The sequence below is a fragment of the Macrobrachium nipponense genome, chromosome 4 (assembly GCF_015104395.2).
Source record: "Macrobrachium nipponense isolate FS-2020 chromosome 4, ASM1510439v2, whole genome shotgun sequence".
In the NCBI taxonomy this organism is placed as follows: Eukaryota; Metazoa; Arthropoda; class Malacostraca; order Decapoda; family Palaemonidae; genus Macrobrachium; species Macrobrachium nipponense.
Genome location: NC_061100.1, coordinates 78,085,353 through 78,110,590, shown reverse-complemented (window position 1 = coordinate 78,110,590; position 25,238 = coordinate 78,085,353). Strand labels below are relative to the sequence as shown.

The window sequence follows — 25,238 nt, the reverse complement described above, 5'->3', positions numbered from 1 at the left end:
AAAAGTGGTAGAGATTTACTCTGACAACACAACAGCTCTGTTGTATGTTTGGAAGCAAGGAGTTACCCACTCCTCACTTTACAAAATGGCCAAAAACCTTCTTTGGGCGAATCAGAACCAGAGCAAGCTGATCCCTCACTTTGTTCAGGGAAAAATGAATGTCCTTACAGATGAACTGAGTTGCTCAGATCAAGTACTCCCAAAGGAGTGGACTCGGGAATAGAAAATTTGCCTAGATCTATGGAAGCTATGGGGAAAACCTTCAATAGATCTCTTTGCCACATCATGGAACAATTGTCTTCCCCTCTTCTGCTCTCCCATTTCAGACCCCTTAACCTGGAAGACGGACGCAATGCTCCTGGATTGGACGGGCCTAGATATTTATGTCTCATCTGATTGACATGATCAGAGAGGTGATAAACAAGTTCTCGTCTCACCCAACATCTCCATGACTGATAACTCCCTTTTGGCTCCAGGGAAAGAGTGGCTCCTAGACCTCCTTCAACTTTTAGTGGACTTCCCAAGACTCCTGCCACAAAGACAGCCCCACTTCCTCAGATATCATTAATGATTGTCTACTCTGGCCCTGACAGGATTCAGACTGTCAGGAGCCTCCTCAGAGTGAAGGGATTTTTGAGGAAGGCTGCAGCCATTGCTAGAAGCAGGAGAATCTCTTCTAGCAAACTCTATTAGTCAAAAATGGTCAGTTTTCAGAAGGTGGTGCAGAGAAAATCACGTCTCTTCTTCTGAGACAACTATTATGCAAGTGGCAGACTTTTTCCTTTATTTTAGAAATACGTACCAGGAAACTAACTTCTACTACTTTTAAAGGGTATAGGTCTATGCTAAGTTCAGTCTTTAGATACAGAGGACTAGACCTTTCAAATAACCAGGATTTAGGTGACCTAATTAACTCCTTTGACATGTTGAAGGTCTCTAGTTCAGGTGTAGTGGCATGGAATTTGGACGTAGTTTTGAAGTGGCTCTCAACATGTGTGTTTGAAGCTCTTTCGCATGATCTTGCTGCCCAAGCTAACACAAAAGACTTTTCTTAGTAGCTTTGGCAACAGCTAAATGTGTTGGCAAGATTCAGGAGATGGACAAGAGAATAGGATTCAATCAAGGAGATGCACTGTGTTCCCTTTCTCTGTCTTCTCTCACCAAGGATGAGAATGCAGCTGTGCCTTGGCATTGTTCATTCATTATAAAGAATCTAATGGATATCCTAGGGATGGAGGAAGAAGAGAGGCTTCTGTGTCCAGTAAGGGCTCTGTGGTACTACATGAGGAGAACCAAGATGATTCGAGGACCATCAGGCATCTTTGGTGCTCGGTTAAGAATCTTTCATGTCCTCTCTCTAAGAATGCCCTCTCCTTCTTAAGAAGCCTTATCACTGAGACATTTGCAAGTGCAAGAAGACTCTCTTTTCAAAGTCAAAGCACACAAGGTTTGAGCCATAGCTACTTCGTTAGCAGCCGTCACAGTACATCTTTGGCCTCGATTCTACAGTCGACCTTCTGGAGGTCAAAGTCAGTTTTTGCCTCGCATTATCTAAAGGATGTCAAAACAGTTTCTGAAAATTGTTTTACTATAGAACCAATTTCCGCGGCTGGCATGGTATTAGAAGAGGCATAGGGGATTGTCTGTCCCTTTTACTATCCTCTCGCCTTAGGTGAAGGTGTTGAGTTTTTGGGAAGCCTGTGGCTACAATGTACCTGAAATACCTTCCAGTTCTTATTTTAGTGGATAGGATTATGATTTTTAATCTATTGTAGGTTTCAGTGTTATTGAATTTATGGTTTTTGTTGCGCCCAGGGCAAGGGCACTGTTGTTTTTTCTTTGTTGTTTCATTGGTGTACTGCCATGAAACCAAAGCCCCACAAAGTAGAAGCTACTCATGGCCAATGCTGCCAAGTATTCTACGATTTAAGAGAGCACCAACCAGAGGCAGTAATTATCTGCAGCTGCTCTCTTAAAGGTAAGGTACAATAAGCATTTGAGCAATACTAGCAATTATCTATTTCAAAGCCATTATCTTTTGTATAATGTCTTAGAGTAGTAAGTCCATGATTTCCACCTCATTTTGATGTGGAATCGGCTATGTAACTGCTGGGTAAGGTACTTGTCTAAAAATGACAGTTTTATGATAAAACTAAATTTTACACGATATACTTACCAAGCAGTTACATAAACCCCTCCCTCCTCCCCACAAATGGATATATTTCACAAGAAAATGAATTGGGACCTACTGGTGGATTGTACCTGGCTATCCAGAAAGTGGGCGGGTCTCGATCAAAGACACTAGCAATGGCAGCGCCACTGCAGAGTTTTAATTTTTGGCTGCTGAGGTAGGAAACTTTCAGCTATGTAACTGCTTGGTAAGTATATTGTGTAAAATGTAGTGTTATAATAAAAATGACAATTTTGTATACAAAATACTAGTATGTCCATGTTTATTTTGCTTAGCCTCTCCACTGCTTCACCACTGTTTTTTTTTTTTTTTTAATCAAGTATGTATTTTTATATTATTGGAATTTTTCACATCCTCTGTCTACTACAAGGAACCATTTTAACTAGAGAGCCTTATCATGAATTGTATTTTGATTTCATTCCAGAACATTCCACCTATTGAGGCAGATGATGTAGGAGAAGATAACTTTGAGAGTTTTGAAGTAGCAGAAACCTCTGCAGTAGCTGGAGCAGCAGCAGAAGAAACCGATGATGAAGATGATTCCATAACTGAACCTGTAAACAGAAAAGAACAGGATGAACTCATCAGTCGCTTAATGACAGATGGAATGTCATTTACAGAGGTAGCCTCTTTGCCTTTTCATAGTTATAAGATTGCTCTACATAAATAGAGATAAATGAAATATGGATAAATTGAAAGTACTAATTGTTTAGTTTTGGAGATTAGAATTTATGTGACATGTGTTTGGTTTTCTAGGAAAGTAGAGTATTAGTCTGTGGTTTTCAATTCAAACTAGTTTTATTTGTTCATACACAATATGTATACAAACCCTTGGTCCTTTACATTAGGTATTGCTTACAGTGAAGCTTGAACACAGCCATTAAAACTCTTGAACAAGGTGGTTAGGCAGTAACTTCTGTCTGGTAGGTGGGGAGACCCGCCTACGCAGATGAAAACATTCCATATTGCTTTCAGCAGTTATGGGATGCAAAACAAGTTTTCATGAAGTCTTACCTGACTCATTAAACTCATGTTTTCCCAGTGGGCTCTTTCCTGTTATTATTTCTGTTTTATATTTTGAATATATATATAAATACAATTTGTGTTAACCTTGCAGACCGTGCCTTCCCCCAGTGTGTACCCTGGGTTGTAGCCAAGGGCATAACATTTGCTCCATATCACATCATTACCTTTGATAAGGCTGTGACAATATTTGTTATGAGATGTTACTCCTGCCACTTGCACTGTCGGAGAGTCTGCTATGAGAAAAATTTCGTAGCATTCGCCCTCAGTTTTGTTTTCTCCCGGTATTCTTTCCTTCTCCTCTCCCCTCACCCTCTTTGCTTGCTTGTTGGTGAGGATTAGGAGGGGGTTGGTGTCGGCAATTGGTGACGTATTCTTGGGGTCTCCTCCTGCTTCAGAGGGCAGTGCCCTTTGGAATGAGAGGAGTCTTCATTTATTAATTTTATCTTTAATTTCCTCTTTAGGTTGACACTGTTGCCCAGAAGACCAGTCACTGGGCAGCTCCTGCTGTGCCTCTGGCCCCAGCAGCCTTATTGATATTTCCTAATCGACATCCTGTAGAAGAAATGTCATCCGTTACTGCCCTTCTCTTCTTTTTCTGAGGCTCAAGGAGGTCCTGGGAAACCAGATAGGCCCCATTAGATCAAAGAAAAGGAATGCTGCTTCTCCCCCCTCTCCCCCATGAAGTCCTGCAGGATTTCTGAGGGGCTACTTCCTCCCTAGGAGGCAATGGGTTCTCTTGTCAGTTCTTCCCAACCTTCGGGCTCGGGAACCAATTGGCATGCCAATGGGTTTTGTGTTTCGGGAGCTGTGGGAGCGCAAGCTTCTGTTTGCATTCCTGTCATTAGTCCTAAGAGGTTCCACCTCTAGACTGGTGCTGTGTCAGGCACTCGTTTGCGAGTTGCTTTGAGTGCTCATGTTTCTAACGAATCATGAGCATCCCGAGCTGCTGACAGTGAGTATTCACTCTGTTCCATTTCAGGCACAGGGCGAGAGAAGGGACGAGACATTCACGTGTCTCATCTTTTCCTACCAGCACTGCTGCTAGCACTCTGAGTCCTCACCAGTGCTGGGCAGGTTCCCACCTGGTGTCTCCATTCTAGGGATGCAAACACCTGGAGAGGCAGGGAGGAGGTTCTCTTTGAGATGGCCTCTCTTCCAGGAGGCAGTGGTTCTCTTGTTAGCCCTTCCTACTCTTGGCAGGGTCCGATTTATATTCTCCTGTGGGGTCTTGCATTTTGGGGCCTCAAGTGCATGCATCTAAGAGTGACTCTGTGCCTGTTCCTCCTTCATTTCTTTGGAGGTCGCGAGAGCACCACTCCCGATGATCATTTTGAGTGCTCGCCGAGTGCTCAGATTCTTTGGAATCACGAGCACTCGGAATGCGAGAGAGGGATCACTTCCGATGGTTGTTCTTACGAGGTTTGGAGGTCTCGCTAAGCGCTTGAATTCATTAGAATTTCTGGCACTTGCCAGCCAGCATCCTGAGGGCTATTTTGATGATAAGAAGGACTTTGTCCTAATTCATCTCCAGATTAGTAAGTCCCAGGCTTTGATGGATAATTGCAGAAACACTTAGCCTTATTCTGTTTCTCCTCTGGGAAGAGGGCAGAAGGGAAGATAACGCTTGTAACAGGCATTCGTCTTTTGTTGGTACCTTGATGAAGGGTTGCTTGTTGAGTCTCTGGACTTATCAGCAACATAACTGAGGTCTGGTAAGTGGATATCATTAAGAAAGTATCTTTTTCCTTTGGGGAAAGGGAACAGCCAGTTCAGCTAAAAGCTAGACGTCTTCGTTGTCCTGTTGTCACTATAGAGGCCTCCCTTCTGGATAGCTTCTTCTTCGCTGTCTTCATTAAAGAATGAAGGAGGTCTGCTAATAGCCTTTAATCTTTTTCTTCCTCGAATGATTAGGAAGGAATTAGGCTGGTGCTCGATCAACAGGAACCTTTTGAATACGTATATAGTAGTACTTTTATATTCTCCTCGCGACATGCATCTGTTACCAGATACGCTGACTGATTAGTAGACACATACCTGTAGGACAGTTGTCTTAAGTGTGTGACCGAGATAATAAGTAACTTCAGGATTTGATTATGTGACACCCTGTGGTGTTGTTGAGCAACAACACCGCAGTACAGGCGGTACCTGGTTATCTGTGGGGGTTCCATTATCAGCAGGTTGCTGATATATTAATAATAATTTTTTATTTTCAGCTCAAGGCCATATAAATGGAGTATACAAAGTACAGACAGTAACATGCACAATCTGGAGATAAAATGATAAAAAATAAGTAATTGGCAATATCCACAAAGTTGCTGAAGTAATATAAAAGATAGTAATGACAGCACAATGGTAATAACAGTAATAATATTGAAAATAGTTTAAAAAACATTAAAATTTAAGATTGTTGGTGAGCAGATTGTATATGATTAAATTTTAGCTAGAGACCTTAGGTGGTTTACAGTACCAGTCAGGTCCAGAGGGCTTAATACAAAAATTGAATGTAGAAAAACTCTAAATTGATAATATTCACAAAAATAATGAAAAAGTAAAATATGTATTAGTAATAACAATAACCGTAGAAGTATAATAATAATGACAGATTCTCCAGATGGCACTTTGAAAAGACAGATTAAGTCATGTAGGGAACAATCATCTAATTTTCCCATCTTTCCCATAATTTAGATCTTCTTGTCTCACTCCTCAAGATTCTTTGTATGAGTGAATTGCTGCTGTTTCTCACTTGGGTTATCAGACTGGACATTGCTCACCGTACAATGATTTTTAAGTTGTCCAGGCAGTTTTCTGTAAACATGTGTGGCAGAATGATAGTAAGGAGTGTTTGTGAGGTGTCTCAAAATGTCATGCACAACAGTGATACATCTCATGGTCTCTCAGGTGTAGTTCTTCCACAGGGAGCACCCATAGATACTGTAGCGATATGAGTGGAAGAGCAGTAGTTTCAAGTCTCTGTGACAGAAGGCAAACCTCTGTGACAGAAAGCAAACCTCCTTGCAATCATGTTGCCAGTTGCACATAGTTTACGATGCCTCTGTTCTATGTCAGCTGTATCTTTTAGGTCGTCCATGATATTGTGACCCAAATATGGGAATTCATGCACAAATTCCAGCCGATGATTACCGATGAAAATTTGTGGTTCTGCAATATGCTTAAGTGATCTCAGGAGCAGCGACATGCATTGGGTCTTGGTTTTGTTATATAGCATATCAAATTCCACTGCATATTGGCAGCAAGTGTCAATGAGACTTTGGAGACTTTTCACTGATGGAGAAATAAGAACCTATCATTGGCATAACAGAGGTTATTTATAGTTACTTTTTTTAACATTGCACCTGATTGGGAGTGAGTTCTATTTGACATTCAGGGCATCTGTGTATGTATTATCTGTGTATGTATTAAACAGGTATGGTGAGAGAATGCTCCCTTGCTGAAGCCTGTTTAGGGAGCCGAAGGTGTATGACAATACGTTATCCCATTTGACATAATTGCTGTGTGTAGAACCAGCAATATAAAATGCTAATTAAATATAGATGTGTGCCTGTTTTTTGCAGCTTCAGGTAGAGCTTCAGGTATTACTGTCAAATGCTTTTCTCACATCTACAAAACAGGAAAACCTGAGAGGCTGATGAAAGGTAATGGTTCATCAATTCTTTCAGTATATAGATGCAGGTGTCAGTTGAGTGGTTTGCCTTAAATCAGAACTAGTTGTCAGTGGTGTGTAGAAATGGAAGAAGTCTCACCAGAGGAAACAAAGTTAAGGGGACCGTCCGCTATGGCGGATGACATGTCAACTTGAAAAAATTAAAAATCGAGTTATTACTTGTATATATGCAGAAACATGCCGTGCATGCTTTCCAGAAGTTTCAGCCAATTATTTTCACAAATAATGAAGATATAGCGGTTTTTAAATGATGACATATCGTAACTGCGTCGTCTGTATGACTGAGTTTGACAGAATCGTTTTTTGCGTGTTTATTTTTGCACATACAGCGATTTTTAAAGATTTTTTTCGAAATTCTCATACATCTGGTAGCAATGAAAGGTAGTGTGACACTGGGTGAGAAGCGAGCTGCTCAGAGCGGTTATTTATAGGCGAGACTCAGAGAATGACTCAGTTACGCCACAGACGTCAAAGGAGTTACATGCGCGTAGACACTTGCGTTTGGTTACTAGCTATTTACGTTGTTTTTATAACTTCTTAGTGAACTTATAGCAATGCCGAAGTTACCTAAGATCAAGAAGGCTATCAGCAACTAAGGCTAGCAAAATTAGCGAAAAGCCAGGAGTGTGCTGAAAGAAAAACACGAAAATTCATTGTTATCAGCTGTCCTCATTGTCTCATGTCTCGCTGTCAACATCATTATCTGGTGTCACGCTGAGGGTATAACACCACTTTTAGGGGTAGGACCAGGATCCTTGATGTAGAAATCAACAATAAAAGTACAAATAAAGTAATTGTAATAATGTTGTTTTGACTTTTATAAGAAAAAAGCAAAAATTTACATAGCAAATCTTTGGGAGCTCATAACTCAAAAACATACTTATGCGCATGTCGGTAACCATTACTCGGTTATTTATTATCCAATTTTAGAGAGAAAGATATCATTGGAAAGAGTAATAAAAATCCCATAATTCTGTGTGACAGAATTTGATTTGTTTTTTTTCTTTTTTTTTAGATTTTTTTGAGTGTCTAGACTAAAAAAAAAAATTAAAAAATTCCTAAAAAATAAAAAAATAAAAAAATAAAAATTCTGTTACACAGAATTGTTCTGTATATAAAGAAGTTTTTATGGTATGATTTTCAATACAACTGATGTCATATTAGTGGAGAAATCTCTACCTATTTTTTTTTTTTAATCATGATTTTTGCTAATAAAACAAACGTTTTTGCTCAAATGACTTGTTTTTAAATTTTTTATTGATGAAGGTGTTAATATATCTAAAACATATATGAAAATTATGTATTTTGCGTAATAAATAAAAAAAAATAGACATCATAGCGGACGGTCCCCTTAAGTACCTTCGACGCAATCTTAGTGATTGCAATTGGGGTGGTAATTGCCAGGCGCTTGTCTAGCACCATAAAATTGGTGATTTATAGTACCATAAGTCACCAATAATAGTTATGGTGCCATAACAACCTAACAGAAGCAACATAATACGCTTATGTGTCAATAACTGGTTATCGGTGCCATAAGCACCATTATGGTGCCATAAATCACTCCCTTTCGGTTAATTGCAGTTTTTGCTTATTGGCACCCCCGGGGAATGGAACCCTCGCCAATAACTGGGTACTGCCTGTACTATGTTCTGTAGGGTGCTACGGTACTTTCCGAAAAGGCTTGATATTGTTAAACTGGATATCGGTGACTTTTCTCTAGTAATACTATCTCACCCAAAAGAGAGAATAGTGTCTTAAGGACATGTCTTCCTTTAGGCTTCATGAGACGATCTGAAGGATGTATTTTGCAACTTGCGATGACGTCACTTGTACAATCTGCCCGAGAACTCGCGAAGTCAATGGCTTGGTCCATTCTCATATTCCAAAGAATATGTTGGACTGGAAGGTAGGTGAGGTCTCATCAGGACCACGTTTATGCCTTTCTACTTTGTGATTTTTGCCCACAAGTCCTTGGACCTGTGGTGAACGCTTAACAAGTTGTATTTTCTTACCCGGCTCCTTTGAAAGGACAGGTTGCATCTCACCTAAGGTGTGTTGTTCTAGAGGTAAGAAGGAATTGAGTGACTGGCCTCTCCTCCCCCTCCTTCCTCATTCTTCTACTTCACTTCCTTTGGGCTGAGAATATGTCTCAAACCTACACTTGCTGGCATCTAATGTGGTATGTTTACGCAATGAGCTTTAATATTTTTCTTGTTAGAATCATAGAAGCAATCCTGCTCCTTCCTCTAGCAAGGGGAAGAAGGAGAGACTGGCAGTAAGACAAACCCTTCACAGATCTTTGCCTTAGTGCCTCAGACTCTTAATATTTATCTCGGCCTTTTTTCGTAAGTATTACAATCCCTCACATTCGAAAAGGTCCAGAAATCTGACTCTTGATCTTGCTCTTATACTCCGATCAATTTGTCAGAGGCAGGGCTCACCTCGCTTTTTCGACCAGGAGGAGTAGCCCTGTTGTACAGAACTCGAGCCAGTTCAAGAGACCAGATTCTTCCCTACAACCAGTAAGTCCTCCTAATGTAAAGGATAGAGGGTTTGTATATTGTCTAGGAAAATATCACAATTTTTAAAAGAAAATTGCATTTTTCCTAACTATATAAACCTGAGATCCTTTACATTTTACACCCACCTCTTGCCACCACTCATTCTGAAACCTGGACCGAAAGGTAAAGTGGAATGTTTACAACTGGGTAGGCGGGTCTCCCCACCTACCAGACAGGGGTTACAGCCTAACTACCTTGTTCAAGATTTTTAACAGCCATGTTCTGCATTCACAGTAAGCAATTCCTAATGTAAAGGACCTCAGGTTTGTATAGTTAGGAAAATAAAATTTATTTTAAAATTGTGATGTTAGGTTGCAGCACTATTGGGAGAAGATGCTGATGTTGATAGCGATGTTGAAGATTCCTTATCAGTTACCCAGGAGCCTGAATGTCCTGGAGAAGACCACGCAGCAGAATTTGAAAAAGAGCTTAATGAGCAACAAAGGTGATACAAATTTCCCTTGAGTTTTAAGTTCATTAGGTTTGTTTTATATATATATATATATATATATATATATATATATAATATATATATATATAGTATATATATGTAGTATATATGAATAACTTGATCACGAAGTATATAAAACGTGATGCTATGTATAAATAAAGGTTTTCTGGGCTCAGCTCGTGTCGCTGCGTGAAATATCCTTTAATCTATTATTTCTAGGGTAAATGTACTAACACATACCAGAGAATAAATAAAATAAAGAAAAGAAAAAGGTCAGTATAACTGACTCGCTCACCCTCCAAGAGGGTGTCGGTATGAACACTAGGCGAGTGAGGAACCACTACCACGAGCCAAATACCAATAGAAATCTCCCACAACAAAAACCCTCCATGAGGAGAGCCGACCCACAGAGTGAGCAGCTCGTACTACTACTACTCCATCCCATGCTGCCGACTGCTGCGCCTCTGGTGGCCATCCTTTTCAGTCTTAGCGCACACGAGTCACACGTGATATTTTTCTCTCTGTGTTTTTTGTGCCCTTTCGTTGGATTTATCTATGATGGAGCGTGCAGCTATTGCAGCAGCTAGTTAAGTACTCAGTATTTATGGTTAGTTGGTTTTTTCCGGCCCTCAGTCAGTATTTGCCGTTTTTTAGGTATAAATACGAACTCGGGGTCGGAAGCATGGCAGCATGGTTCTGCCGCGTGGTGGGTTCGTTCTCGGTCTCCCATACCTAGAACATCCCCTTATCTATATACGCTCTATATTTATTATACCATTTTACTTAGGGTACTGTCTACTCAGGTTTGTCATGCATGCATGTCTTTTACCTTATGTAGGCTTCTTCTTTCAGACCCTAGTCCCGGCTCTTAGTATCGGCCTCTGACTAGCTTTGAGTGGTAGACTTTCCTTCGGGTTAGTCGTACACTCCTGGATTTTTTCTCCTACTATATTGTTTCTTTCTTTTATTTTATTTTATTATACCATGTATTTTGTTGTGGCTAGGTTAGTTAGGCGTCTGGCTTTAGCCTAGGTCCTGGCTCCTGGAGCCTATGCTACCGCTCATCAGTTCGGTTGCTTCCCTATAGCATCTCTCTGATCAGTCGGTTTTTGGCCCAGTAGGTCTCCATGCTACCGCTTTTCAGTTCAGTTGCTTCCCGATAGCATCTCTCTGATCAGTTGGTTGGTCCTAGGCTTAGTTGTCTTATTTTAGTCTTACCGCCTCGTGGTCACTACGCGATCACGAGACAGCCAGACGCCTGCCCAGTCCCCTTCCCCCCCCTCCTCCCGCTCTTCCATAGAGTCGGAGGAGGGTGGGTCGGTCTGACCACGCTCGCTCCACATACCCGAGCATGCCTCCCTCTCTCCCCCCAGGCGGAGGGGCCAGGGAGACGGGACAGACCCAGAACTGGACGCGACCTCTCCGGCTTCTCGGTCCGGCCCGGTGGTGATGTGGTGGGGGGTACTGGCCTTTCCCCCCATCCGTTGCTTCCTTGTCGCTCCGGTTCGCTCGAGCCTGTATGTCTCCTCGCTCTTCCCGACCTTGCTAGGACTCCTTTCCTGATCGGAGTCCTGGCATCCAGCGGGAAGATGTTAGTCCACCCAGTAGAGTGGACCGGAACATACAGTGGGTCCCTGCTAACCTTACCGCATTGCTGAGTTACTAAACTCCGCTACGCACTGGACTTGGTCCGGTTCGTCTGAGTTTTAGGTTTAAGCGTTATTAGAGTTAACTATAAGTTTATCTTAAGTACCTTAAACCTTTTCCCCCCCCCCCTCCCTTACATGTCTTACCGGATATCTCCGGGATTATAGCCTATTCAGGCGAGGCGGGGGAGGGGGGGTTTATGCCAAATTTTTTCCGAGCTCCGGCATGCAACGGAGTTCTTCTGTCCTTTAGCCTGTAAGTGTTATTCTTTAAGATACTCATGTATCTTCCCACTTACAGGCCACCAAACTAAGAGCATACCGGGATGCGCCGCCACACTTCAGGACCCATGTGGACACGAAGTTTGCCGGTCCCATGCTCCATGCGCGACGCTGCACGGGGACATCCAGGTCTGGTACCATGAGACGTGTACCATATGTTACGATCTGGTGAGGCCAGCTTTTAGAAGGGGTGAGTATCCCATCTCCGGTAGCTGTCCGCTTCCCTGTTTTAGTGCTTAAGTTTTCATCATCCACTTTAACTTAAGGCATCTAAGTTTTAAGTTATATTTTAAGTTTTAGTTTAAGTGATTCTTAAATCTAATCTACGCCCTCTCTTCCAGGCGCCGGCAGTGAAGGATACCGCACTGGCAACCCTGCGGGCCTGGGTCGGCGGTTTTGGGAAGAACGCCGCCAAGGGTATGCCCTACATCTTGGAGAAGCGGTTGGCGCTGTTAATCTTCCCCGGAGGCAAGGCGACAGGATACGTCGACCCAGTAGAGGCGGCCCCTACTATCGCCTTCATCCAACAACAGCTGGCTGCCTCATTAACTGATCAAGACCAGGATATCTCCACGGACGTCGCGACTCTAGATATTAATGTGGAACCTATGGTAGGTGTAGACGACCTGTTGGTCGAGGTAAGTAGGGTGGACACCCAAGGGTCACCCTTGGGTGTAACTGTTTCTTCTACCCCTGCAACCTCTCCATCCTTCCAAGGCTTTACAGGTGATGAATTATATACTACCTCCTGACGCTTCGGTTAGACCTAGAACTAAGGTCAAGGGTCAAGCAGTGAAATCCTTGACTAAGACGTCGTCGTCGTCTAAGAAGTCGACTTCGGCGTCATCCTCCTCACGTAAGTCTCCGGCTGCGAATCCCGGAGCAGACAGGTCTAAAGCTTCTAGCTCCGCTCTAAGTCCTCGAGGAGTAAATCCTCAGAGAGATCTCGCACCCCGGCAGAGTCACCAGTTCCGCTACCCTTGGTTCGATTCAGAGCTACCCCTCCACCTCCGCAGCAGCTCCGGCCTTGGACTCCAATGCTGGCCTGTTGCAACAGGTGGCGACCTGGTTGGGTCCCTAAAGAGTAGCATGGAACAAATTGATCTCTCGTCTGTCGGATAGGATTACTTCCAAGACTCCATTATAGCCGGACTGAGAGAAGCCCCTCTAGCCTCTCCTCCACTTTCCAATACGAGTGGAACTCAGTTCTTCCTCCGTATGACTCGCTACCTCCGTTCTCGATGAACAATCCATGGAGAGTAGCGTCATACGCCCCCTTCCAAGACGGTCTCATTTCCATACCGGAATTCGGAACTCGAAGGATAGAGGACTTCGAGTTCTTCCCGGAAGACCTCCAGCCTCCGTTCATAGGCTACGCAAGGCTTACAGCTTCAGCCATGGTTCGGGATGATAGGGTACCAAAGGAGACAGTCCTCTATTCACGAGACCAGGCTCAGAGAGAATGGCTCAGATGTTTAGAGGACATGGATTGTTTCTAATACCAGGATACAACCTTTCAAGAGTCCCTTTACCATTTTCACAATGGATGAGAGTACCCGCTCCCGTTCCTGACAAAGATCGCGAGGTCTACCATCCCAGCGGCCCAGAAGGGGGAACCCATGCCTCAATTGAAGGAAGCAGATCCCACATCTCCGTTGCTCCCTCAGCCGGAGGAGAATTGTGGGAGGACTTGCCAAACACCTTCTCAGCTGGCAAACTCAAACCGGACTGTGCTATGGAGCAGTTTGGTGAAAAGCTACCCAGGCTCCCAGATGGCCTTATTCAGGCTGAATTTCACGCGAAATCGCGATTAGCCAGATCAATTAACTCTATGGCTATGTCGAGGTAGCAACCATAGCTTATGGCTCAGAACCGCTTTTTTAAGCTCATGACCAAAGCCCTGACTCAAACGGTACAGTCGGATATGTTTGAGTTTGCCACTGCTAGAACGAATTGTAGGAAGCATGTCCTACAAGAGGCAACCATTCGACATGAGCCGAATAGGTTACTCTCGTCTAACATCTGGGAGCAGATCTCTTCCCAGAAGCTATGGTGAAGGAAGTCCAGTCAGAGGCTACGAGGCTGAACCAGAGCCTTAAGGACCGTTGGGGCCTTACGGCTAAGAGGAGACAAGATACCTAACACCTAAAGGTAAGGGACAGAGGAAACCTAGGCGTTTCCCATCCTTACCAGAAAAAAGCAGCCACGCTTTCCTCAGCAAGTTCCAGCGGTGCCCTTAGTGCAAACAGCCCAACCTTCCACTCTAAGGCTCAATCACAGCCAATTTATGTGATATCCCCTCAGCCTCAGCCCTCACCTCTTACGCCATCTCTCCAGCTTACAATCAAGCCTTCGAGAGTCAAGCTTCACAGAAGTATGACCGCTCGGGTAAGGGAGGCAGAGGTAAGCGTTCCTTTCGTGGGAGAGGATCGGAGGCCCCTTTAACAGGGGAAAGCACTTCAGAGGAGGCCGAGGCGGTTACCAGAACCAATGAAGAAACTTCAGGTAGGAGGGAGGCTGTTTCACTTTCGCCACCGGTGGAACTTCAGCGAATGGGCTCAGAGCATAGTGTCAAAAGGCCTGGGTTGGAGCTGGTTGACGAACCCACCTCCATCCAGACCTTTCCGTCAACTTCCTTCCAAAGAATTGACAGAGTACGCAGAGGACCTCCTTCAGAAAGGAGCTATAGCGAGAGTCAAGAGATTAAAATTTCAAGGTCGCTTGTTCAGCGTGCCAAAGAAAGGCTCAACAAAAAAGAAGGGTAATCTAGACTTGTCCCGCTTAAACTTAGCCATCCGCTGCGACAAGTTCAAGATGCTCACGATCTCACAGGTGCGGACCATTACTTCCCCGTGGGACCGTCACCACCTCTATCGATCTTACAGACGCCTACTATCATATCCCTATTGCAAGACACTTCCGTCCGTATCTGGGTTTCAAGATAGGAGACCAGGCATTCTCCTTCAAGGTAGTTCCCTTCGGACTCAACGTGGCACCCAGGGTGTTCACGAAACTAGCGGAAGCGGTAGTGCAACAAACTCAGATCACAAGGGATTATGGTAGTAGCGTATCTCGACGATTGGTTGATCTGGCTTCAACAGTCGAGGAATGCAACAGAGCTACACTGAAAGTGATTCAGTTCCTGGAATATCTAGGCTTCAAGATAAACAGGACCAAGTCAAGACTCACTCCAGAGTCAGACTTTCAGTGGCTGGGCATTCAATGGAATCTATCCTCCCATACTCTGTCGATTCCATCAACCAAAAGGAAAGAAATAGCGAAGTCAGTCAAGCAATTTCTAAGTCACAAACTGGCGTCGAAGGAGAGCTCAGGAGAGGATCCTGGTTCTCTCCAGTTTGCATCAGTGACGAACGTCTTAATGAAAGCCAAACTGAAAGACCTAACCAGAATCTGGCGCTCACGAGCAAATGTCAGGGCCAGGGACAAACTATCCTCAGTCCCTCTGATTTCTAAAGAATCGTCTTCGGCCGTGGGCGAAAGTCAAGAATTTGTCAGTCGTCAGTACCCCTTCAGTCCTCCACCAGGGATTACCATCCACACCAGACGCGTCCTTAAGCGGTTGGGGAGGGTATTCACAGGTCCAAAAGGTTCAAGGAACTTGGTCACCTCAGTTCAGTCAGTTCCATATAAAAACGTTACTGGAGGCAATGGCAGTGTTCTTGACTCTAAAAAAGGTTGCGCCACCAAAGTACTCCCACATAAAGCTAGTTCTGGACAGCGCAGTGGTAGTACATTGTATAAACAGAGGAGGCTCCAAGTCACGTCATCTAAATCATGTGATGGTAGCCATCTTCTCCCTGGCAGACAAGTTCAGTTGGCATCTCTCCTCCACTCACATAGCTGGAGTGAGAAACGTCATAGCAGACGCGTTATCCCGATCAGTGCCCCTAGAGTCGGAATGGTCACTGGACAACAGTTCGTTCCAATGGATCCTTCAAAGAGTCCCAGGGCTACAGGTGGATCTCTTCGCATCTCAAGCGAATCACAAAAACTTCCCTGTTATGTAGCCCCAACCTGGACCCTCTGGCCTATGCCACGGACGCCCTGGCTCTAGACTGGAACAACTGGAAGAAGATTTATGTCTTTCCCCCAGTGAATCTTCTTATGAAAGTTTTAAACAAACTCAGGACGTTCAAGGGTCAAGTGGCTCTAGTAGCCCCAGACTGGCCGAAGAGCAATTGGTATCCCCTAATTCTGGAGCTGGGCCTTCGTTCCTCTTCGGATCCCCAATCCCAAGCTCTCCCAGTCAGTACAAACGAAGACTGTGTTCGCTTCCTCAGGGATTCTCAAAACCCTAACTTTATGGATTTCATGAAGTTTGCGGCAAAAAAGAGATGCGAATATTGACCCTCAGAATATTCTCTTCTTGGAATCCGATAAAAGGGATTCAACTTTGAGACAGTACGATGCTGCTGTCAAAAAGTTAGCAATCTTCCTGAGAGAATCTGATATTAGAATCATGACAGTTAATTCAGCTATATCCTTTTTCAGATCCTTATTTGAAAAAGGTTTAGCAGCTAGCACGATTACGACAAACAAGTCAGCCTGAAAAAGATATTTTCAATTTGGGTTCAAACATAGACTTGACGGAGGATTCTACTTCTCGTCTATTCCTAAGGCATGTGCTAGACTTAGACCTTCTGTAAGGCCTACGTCAGTTTCATGGTTCTTAAACGATGTTCTAAAACTGGCTTCAGAAACCGACAAATGACACATGCTCGTTTATAATCTCTTAAGGAAAACCCTGTTTTTATTAAGCTTAGCTTCAGGAGCAAGAATTTCAGAACTGTCGGCTTTATCCAGAGATCCGGATCATATTCAATTCCTTCCCACAGGGGAAGTACTACTTTCTCCGGAACGTAGCTTTTTTAGCAAAGAATGAAGATCCTTTGATGAGGTGGGAACCTTGGAAGGTACTACCCCTTCCACAAGATGTATCTCTTTGCCCAGTTACAACCTTACGAGCCTTTCTGTCCAGGACCTCCTCATCCTCATCGGGTCCCCTCTTTAAGAGGGAAAAAGGTGGTACTTTATCCATTAAAGGCATCAGGCAGCAAATCCTGTACTTTATTAAGCAAGCCAATCCTGACTCTTTCCGCAAAGCACATGATGTTAGGGCAGTAGCCACCTCAATTAATTATTTCCAACCACATGAACTTCGATGAGTTGAAAAAAGTATACCGGATGGAAAATCGCCGACAGTGTTCAAACGCCATTACCTTAAGTCCTTGGAAGCTCTGAAATTTTCAGCAGTAGCAGCGGGAAACATAGTTTCCCCTGATTCTAGTTAATTTGTAGTAGAAAATTCAGTCCTCCTTTCTACCTGCTTCACACCCAACAGTTCGTCTATTCCTACCGTGTTCATTTACATTCACCTGGTGTCTTAGCTGCTTTTATGATGATGTAGTGGGTGCCCCTTAGTTTTTGCTAGGGACACTCACAGATGATTATGGATTTTGATCTTCATGGATGTTACCCCTTATTTTTATGCTAGGGGATACATCTCATTATAATGGTTACGGGTTTGTATATTAAGTCATATGCATTCCTTATTATATTATCATTGTTGTTTTAATTTGTTCATTTGACTACTCTAATTGCTATTATATTTTGATACATGCCTTTACACAGATACCATTTTGTTACATGTAAGCCATTTACCTCTGTACATATGTAAATTACCTTATGATAAGAAACATGTTTAGAATTAAGGGTATTTAAGCATATTTCTATTTTGTATCACTGTGTATTTGTATCTTTTTAGCAATTATATTCTTTTTTATATTTACTTTATTTTTTTATTTGAGACCTATTCTGATTTATTTTATTACTTTTGTTTACAATCTTGTGCTATTTCTCTGGTACGATTTCGCGCAGCGACACGAGCTGAGCCCAGAAAAGGGATTTTGATTTTGAACGTAAGGAAAAATCTATTTCTGGGCGATTGGCTCGTGGTCGCCAGCGAAATCCCACCCTAACCATCCCTTCGCCCAAGATTGTCTGCTAACTTCAGGATGGCCACCAGAGGCGCAGCAGTCGCAGCATGGGATGGAGTAGTAGTAGTACGAGCTGCTCACTCTGTGGGTCGGCTCTCCTCATGGAGGGTTTTTTGTTTGTGGGAGATTTCTATTGGTATTTGGCTCGTGGTAGTGGTCTCACTCGCCTAGTGTTCATACCGACACACCCTCTTGGAGGGTGAGCGAGTCAGTTATACTGACCTTTTTTCTTTATATTTATTTATTCTCTGGTATGTGTTAGTACATTTACCCTAGAAATAATAGATTAAAGGATATTTCGCTGGCGACACGAGCCAATCGCCCAGAAATAGATTTTTCCTTACGTCAAAATCCCTTTTTTGCCACGAAGGAAAAAAAATGAAAAAACGAGTTGGCCGAGTAATTTCGGTCCTATTTGGACCCTTTACTGAGGCGTTTTTTCATTTTTTTCCTTCGTAGCAAAAATAACCTTTATATATAGTATATATATAGTATATATATATATTTATATATATGTTTATATATATGTTTATAGTATATATATATATATATATATATATATATATATATATATATATATATATAGAAAATATATAGATATATAGAAATATATAGATATATATATATATATATATATATATCTATAATATATATATATATATATATATATATATATATATATATATATATATATATATTAGGGCTTGTGCCTTGCATGATAAGGACGCCCTATGAGGTAATGTTAGACTAGCGATAATCTATACGCTAAGTCGGTTGGTATTGCACTTCCATCTTCAATGGAGTGTCTGGGGTTTTGTAGATCACTTACGAAGTCGGTATTATCTTTACGACGATGTGTTAAACTCATGGTTCGGTGAGGAGGTTCTTGTAGAAAACACTTAAGTATAAAAAATTATATATTCTTCTGAAGTTTTACATGCTGAAGATCAGATATGATTGTACAAGTCTTCTAATAACGATAGCTTGATCGCTTCTGCCAATGATGATGGCTAATCCTATTCCTCTACATGATAAAGCTTAGGTAAAGAGGTACAGGTCTTCTAATGACGATAGCTAACTCTCTTCTTCTTGTCTACCATCTCTGTTACAAGTTATGAAGGAACAGACAGTAGTTCGAACATATGAACATACATACAAATGACATAGTTTCATACGAACACACAATCAAAATGAGACACGCTACAGATCACGTAGGCGGTAGTTGTCTCAAGCAGGGAGCTTGGACTGTTTCAAAACAAATGAATGACCACAGATGACGGCATGTTATCTTAGCCTACATACTTATGGTATACGTCATCTTTAGCGTCTCTAGTCTGATCACATTCCTGCAAGCAATCTTTTATATATATGGACTAACATTCCATATTTTTATTATGTAAACACTTACATTAGCTCGGTCAGCTACCAAAACCAACTACTGAATATTACTCAAACTTGACTTGCATTTGACTTATAGGAGTGTGATACAGACACTATGTGAATATATATAAGTAAATAAAAATTCATGGTGTACATGAATTGATTCAAGTAATAAAATATAAAACAATGATATTGGTAAATAATAGTGATCACGTGATATATAATGATACAGTTTTTCACTTCATCTCACTAAGATACTTATGCTACAGAAAATACTAATGTACTCTGATAATTGCATAGAATGAAGATTAACATGATAAAAATCATATTTTAACTGATAAAAAATTTCATATATGAATTGATAAAAATTATTAATGTTTATGCTAACTGTTATATATCTGATTCATTAATTCATATACTAACTCATAAATACCTGCAGATATTGGTAAGATAAAAGGTAACAGATTGATTATAGGCTACCTGATTTGTTTATACATATGTATATGGATTCATATAATTATGATTAATATATGTGCACTTTAAATAGATTCCTATTGCGTACACGCAAAGATATATTTCGATTCTGTTATTTATGGTCATTTATATATATAGGATACATGACCGAGGTTATACTACTTCACATTTAACTAGCTTTCGAACAACTTTTTGTCCATTACACAGTTCCAGACAACCACCTATAGCCAATGAAACGGCCTTTTTCAATGGTTAAAACAAGGGGAAAATTTGCCTGGGCGGGTCCAACGTTCTATTTTGCGCTCATACTTATTCTCTGCATCCTAAGCTACACGATTACGTTCGCGATGAATAAAAAAACATCCCCAGCACGAGTCCTTCGCCAGCAAAGTAGAGTTGAATATCCTTCGGGTCGTAATTGTCGGAAGTATGTCCCATTCGTAGTCGATTCCGACAGCCGCCAGAGCATTCCGCATTAAAACGAGATTAACGACGAGATACGGTGTCGGTCGAAGAAGTCCATGAAATTCCTTTCACATTGTAGGCGATTGTTACTCGACTGTAGTCGTCCGCTGCAACGAACGATTTTTTGAAGGTGCGATGTGAAACTCTCGTACTGCAGGATACTGTAACCAGGTTCCATTAATCAGCCTGCAAGTGAAATTATACTTGTCACAAGGGCAGAGTAAATTCAGACGACATCAAATACAGGGGAGGGAAGAGAGCCATTTAGACCAGACTTAAACCCACATGAATTCGCTGATATTTTGGAATTCAAAAAGAGTCCGCTGTACAAACTTTTTTATCCATGGCATTAACAATGAGTGACCTATCCAGGTCTATGATGACTTGTAAAAATATCCATAATTATAAAAAATAAATAGATATCATTACGAATCTCAAAGAAAATTCGATATTACTGGTAGTAAGTTACTAGACAAAGATGGAAAACGGAGCTAATTGTAAGATTGCCAGGCAACATAAGAGTCAATGAGAAGATTAATCATGATTCTATGAGCCCTAACAAAAGTTTCATATTCAATTTTCTCGTGCGCATCCTCTGAGGTTAACTATTAAAACATTATTAATAGGTAGGAGATGCAACGAAAAACCCAAAAACTATGTAACTAATTTCTATATAAACTTTGGGTTTGTTTTTCAAGAAAATGTGATATTTTCCCATGAATGTTTTACTTGAATTGTAATAAGCTAATGTTGCAAGTAAATATTTCATATATACATATCTTGATACTTCTAAATGTCTATGAGGTTCAGATTAATTCATTTTGTTGTTATAGAAATTCTATTTGCTTATATTGTTCATTAATTTTAAAATGATTACAAGTCCTTAACTAATTGCATTACACACACGGATAAGAATATGTTATGTGGCCTGTCATGTGACCTATGAACCACATGTGAAGTTCATGAACTAAGCATTCCTTTCTCCAGTCAATCTGCTTTTGCAAGCAGAGACGACACACAGATGAAGCCTGTGTAAGCAGATTATTGAGGTTAAAAGGAACAAATGCTGATACGGCAATGATGACGTCGTCACTTGGCAGGAGATGCTCTCAGCCAGCTAAGAGTTACGTTACTTGCTGTAAGAGATACGACTTTAGTATTTTCAAATGATATTTTAGTGTTTTAATTCTCCACCCGCATGAGAAGAATGTCTGAAAAAAAAAAAACAGTACCAAAATTGAACAATATATTAGTTCATGTTGGAAAACTGCATGATTATGGTAAATTAAATATTCCTATTCAAAACTATATGAAAAAAGGTTTCCATACAAATTCTATATATATTATTAGCCCTGTATAAGATTCATATAGGATTATTTCATAGATACATTTTCACTTCTAGACTTCCTGACTTTAAAATCTCTTTTATTTATTTTATTATTTATTTATTTATTATTATTATTATTTATTTATTTTTTTCATTGACTACGAAATATAAATCACCGGGACAGACAATATGTCAGTAGGTTTGATATGTGTGTGAACTTTTAGCTTATTTGTCATTACTAAAGCGTTAAGTTAGAGTTCAAATCTTTACGCATATATATTTGGATATTTAATAACCTATGGTTACATTTTGCTTATTGATTTTATCGTGATTCCTTTTTTTATTATAAATTGTAACCCTTCCGACTTCTTACGGAGTGTATTATATAGACTCCACTTGTATCCATATTTATTTTATTTTTTTTATATTTATTTATTTATATATTTTTTTTATATATATATTTGATAAATTAATGGTTTGGCTTGAATATGTGGAAAAGTGTTCTAGCGGCGTACCGTATAAGGCTACTTGCGGCATCAATTCTATAGATACAAGATATAAATGATAAAGGTATTAAAACCGCGGGGAACCGCTATAATCCAGTTCGGATCCAATATCACGAGTTGTAACTCGTAAGACATTGACACTTCCTATTTAATTATCAGTTATTCTACCAAACCGATTGACTCTGGGTGATAAAATATATTATTGGTTTTCTTAATGGAAAGGAATTCACACCACGTGTTATGGAGAATTATTATTGATTTACACCACCCGAGTCAGATTATCATGTGTTGAATTCCATGTTTACTGATTTAGCACTCATAAATATTCCTAATGCACTCAATTGCGGTGTTTTGTTTTTAGTGCTATTACTTCTATATAACGTGTCAAGGAACTATAACACTAAGAAGTGTTTATTCCCTCTGTCAGACTCGATAACTCTGTTAATAATTCTATGTATATTCTTTCAAGGATTGATTTGGCACAGGATAGGCTCCTAAACTGACAGGTGTCTAGTGTATCCCTTGTTTTCATGACACGTGTTACAATTAGTTATGTGCTTTTTATATCTGTAAGCATTGTAGGCCAGTAAAATAGTGATTTGGCTTTCTGTGACATAGTATGGAAACCCTGGATGACGGAATGCAACCAGTTTATGACGATTGGTATGAAAGAGATTATTACTACTACACCTGGTCGTTAGTCATCTGCTGTGTTCTTCGGGTTTTCCTCGTCACAGACCTACATATATATTACATTTGATTACATTATTCTGATACACAATACTTTAAATATACTTTTGCTTTAGGGTTTTCTGCTCGAAGTGTTTATTGTTTTTGCCTAGCCACTGACCCTCCACGTTTCGAAGTGGTTTATTGATTTGGTGTTTTATTGATGCTGACTCTGTTTACGTTCGAAGTGTTTATTGTTTGGGTTATGTCTGTTGACTCTTGCTTTGTTCAGTTTGTAACAGGTTCTGCGCTCAACCCAGATATTCAATGCTCGCGATCTCTTGGGTTAAGGAATTTTCTTGTTTAGATACGGTTTTAACAATAGGTACGGATGTTTCTATATTTTTTAGTCTAATTAATGGTTCTTTGCTGTATGGTGCGGGATTGCGGGATAATGCGTCAGCTATGATAAATTGCTTTCCCAGGTAGATATCTTAACTTGGCTCCAAAGACCTGAATGATCATTTGTCACCGAGTTCCTTTTGGACTGTGATTAAAGCTTTTGAAAAAACTCGGTAAAGGACTCATGTTCAGTAAAGACTTTATCAGGATAGCCATAGATTATGAACTTAAAATGTACTAGTGTTAAAAGATACCTAGCCCTTCCTTGCTATTACTGCATATTTACTTTCAAAGGGCTTTAGTTTACGTGAATAAAAAGCTATAGGAAAGAACTGTTTATCATATTGCTGAAGTAGTATCCCTCTTACCCCTTGGTCTGAGGCGTCTGTTGCAATAAAAAAAAAAAAAAATTCCTTATTTAAATCAGGGTTTTTTAAGTTAGGGTAAGTTGCTTTTTCCGCTTTTAAGATATCGAACGCCTGTTGATGCTTTTTAGACCATAATAAATCTACGCCCTTCTTTCGTAAGATCTGTTAAAGGAGCTGTCATGATTGAAGAGTTACATATTTACATACGATTGTAATACCCACTACAGCGCCAAAGTGCTGTATCCCCCCCCCCTTGTACGTTAATAAGTACCGGAAAGTTATGAATAGCCGACACCTTACCATGGACTACTTTTAAGACCTTGACCAGACACATAAAACCTAGATAAACATGTTCGGTTTTTAAAAACTCACATTTAGATATTTTACTCTGAGATTATTTGTCTTTGTCTCTGTAGCACTAGCTCTACTTTATGTGAATTCTAAGGTATTAGAAAAGATTACAAGATCATCCATATAGGCATGTAGGGTATCCCCTAAAAATCTCCAACACTATATTGTAATTGGGGCGCAACGTGACGCGGAGGCATACGTAAAAATTGATAATGTCCCCTGAGTGTGCTGAAAACAGGTGTATGAGGGTACAATCACTTAGGTAATGGTATCTGGTAAAAGCATTTAAGTAAGTCCAAGTTGGTGAAAAAAAAATTTATTCTAACCTAACAGAGATAAGATGTCGTCGGTACATCGCACTGGAAACTATCGGGAGTCGTTTCCTTGTTTAAGCGACAGAATCTACGCAGATACGCCAAGTCCGATCTTTTATGGCATGACATTTGAGGGAAAAATTATATGGGCTTATTTGATTTCCTAATGACTCCTATTACTAACATTTTTCAACTTCGTCATTATCTCTATTTTGAAATTTCATTGAGAGTCTATGCGAAGGTACGTATATAGCTTTATGTTTGTCCTTAGACCGTATTTTGTGTTAAATTACATCCGTTTTTCCCAGAGATCACTCGCTAGTGGAGAAACTTCCTGGTATTCAGGTAAAAGATAAAAAAAAATTTCTGCTGAATCACCTCTGCTTGAATGACTTTACTGATATTACTTTAGATAGATTATCAGAGAGATTCATCCACGACTGGTTGGGCGGGATTAAAAGTTAGCAAACAATAGAAGAAATGCGATATTTATATGTATAGGTTTTTGTGGATTACTATATTAACTTGTTTTGCAGCGAGTCAACCGTGTCTAGGGCTTTGTTCGCGGAAATCGTTATACAGTAGACCCTTGACTCACGAACGCATTGACCCACGTACAACTCGATCCCCGACCAAAATTATAGGTAAAATTTCACCCTTGACCTACGAACTAACTTTGAGATACGAACAAAAAAAAATGCGGAAAATAAAAATTCTGTTTGGGTCATGAACTAATTTTGAGACATGAACATTTGAAAAATGCTGGAAATTTCTGGAAAATAACAATTCACTTTGTTTCACAAAACTAATTTTTAGACACAAACATTTGAAAAATGCGCGAAATCGCCCAGCACACGTGAGAGCGTTTGAGTTGCCATGGGAACAGCCATCCTCCAGCCGCCCACGCACGGCGTCACCACGCATCGCTCTTTGTCATCATCATTGTGTACAAGACGTTCGTCAATTCGCTTAGCATTTTTTGCGCTAAAACTTGTGATTTTCTCATAATGGGCCCTAAGAAAGTGAAGAGTGGTGGTGAAAGTAAGAAAGTGAAGAGTGATGGTGAGAAGAGGGTGCAGAGGAAGATAACCATTGAAATAAAGAAAGAAATTATAGAAAAAGTTTG

At 40.7% G+C, this 25,238-nt stretch overlaps 1 protein-coding gene across 1 annotated transcript in view; it reads left to right on the top strand.

Annotated features, from left to right (window-relative positions):
• LOC135210964 (general transcription factor 3C polypeptide 3-like) overlaps positions 1 to 25,238 on the top strand; it is a 641,134-nt gene that overhangs the window by 166,644 nt on the left and 449,252 nt on the right. Inside the window, exons 4-5 of the mRNA XM_064243945.1 lie at positions 2,616 to 2,813; positions 9,772 to 9,905. Coding sequence (XP_064100015.1) covers positions 2,616 to 2,813; positions 9,772 to 9,905 — 332 coding nt within the window. The remainder of the gene's footprint in view (positions 1 to 2,615; positions 2,814 to 9,771; positions 9,906 to 25,238) is intronic.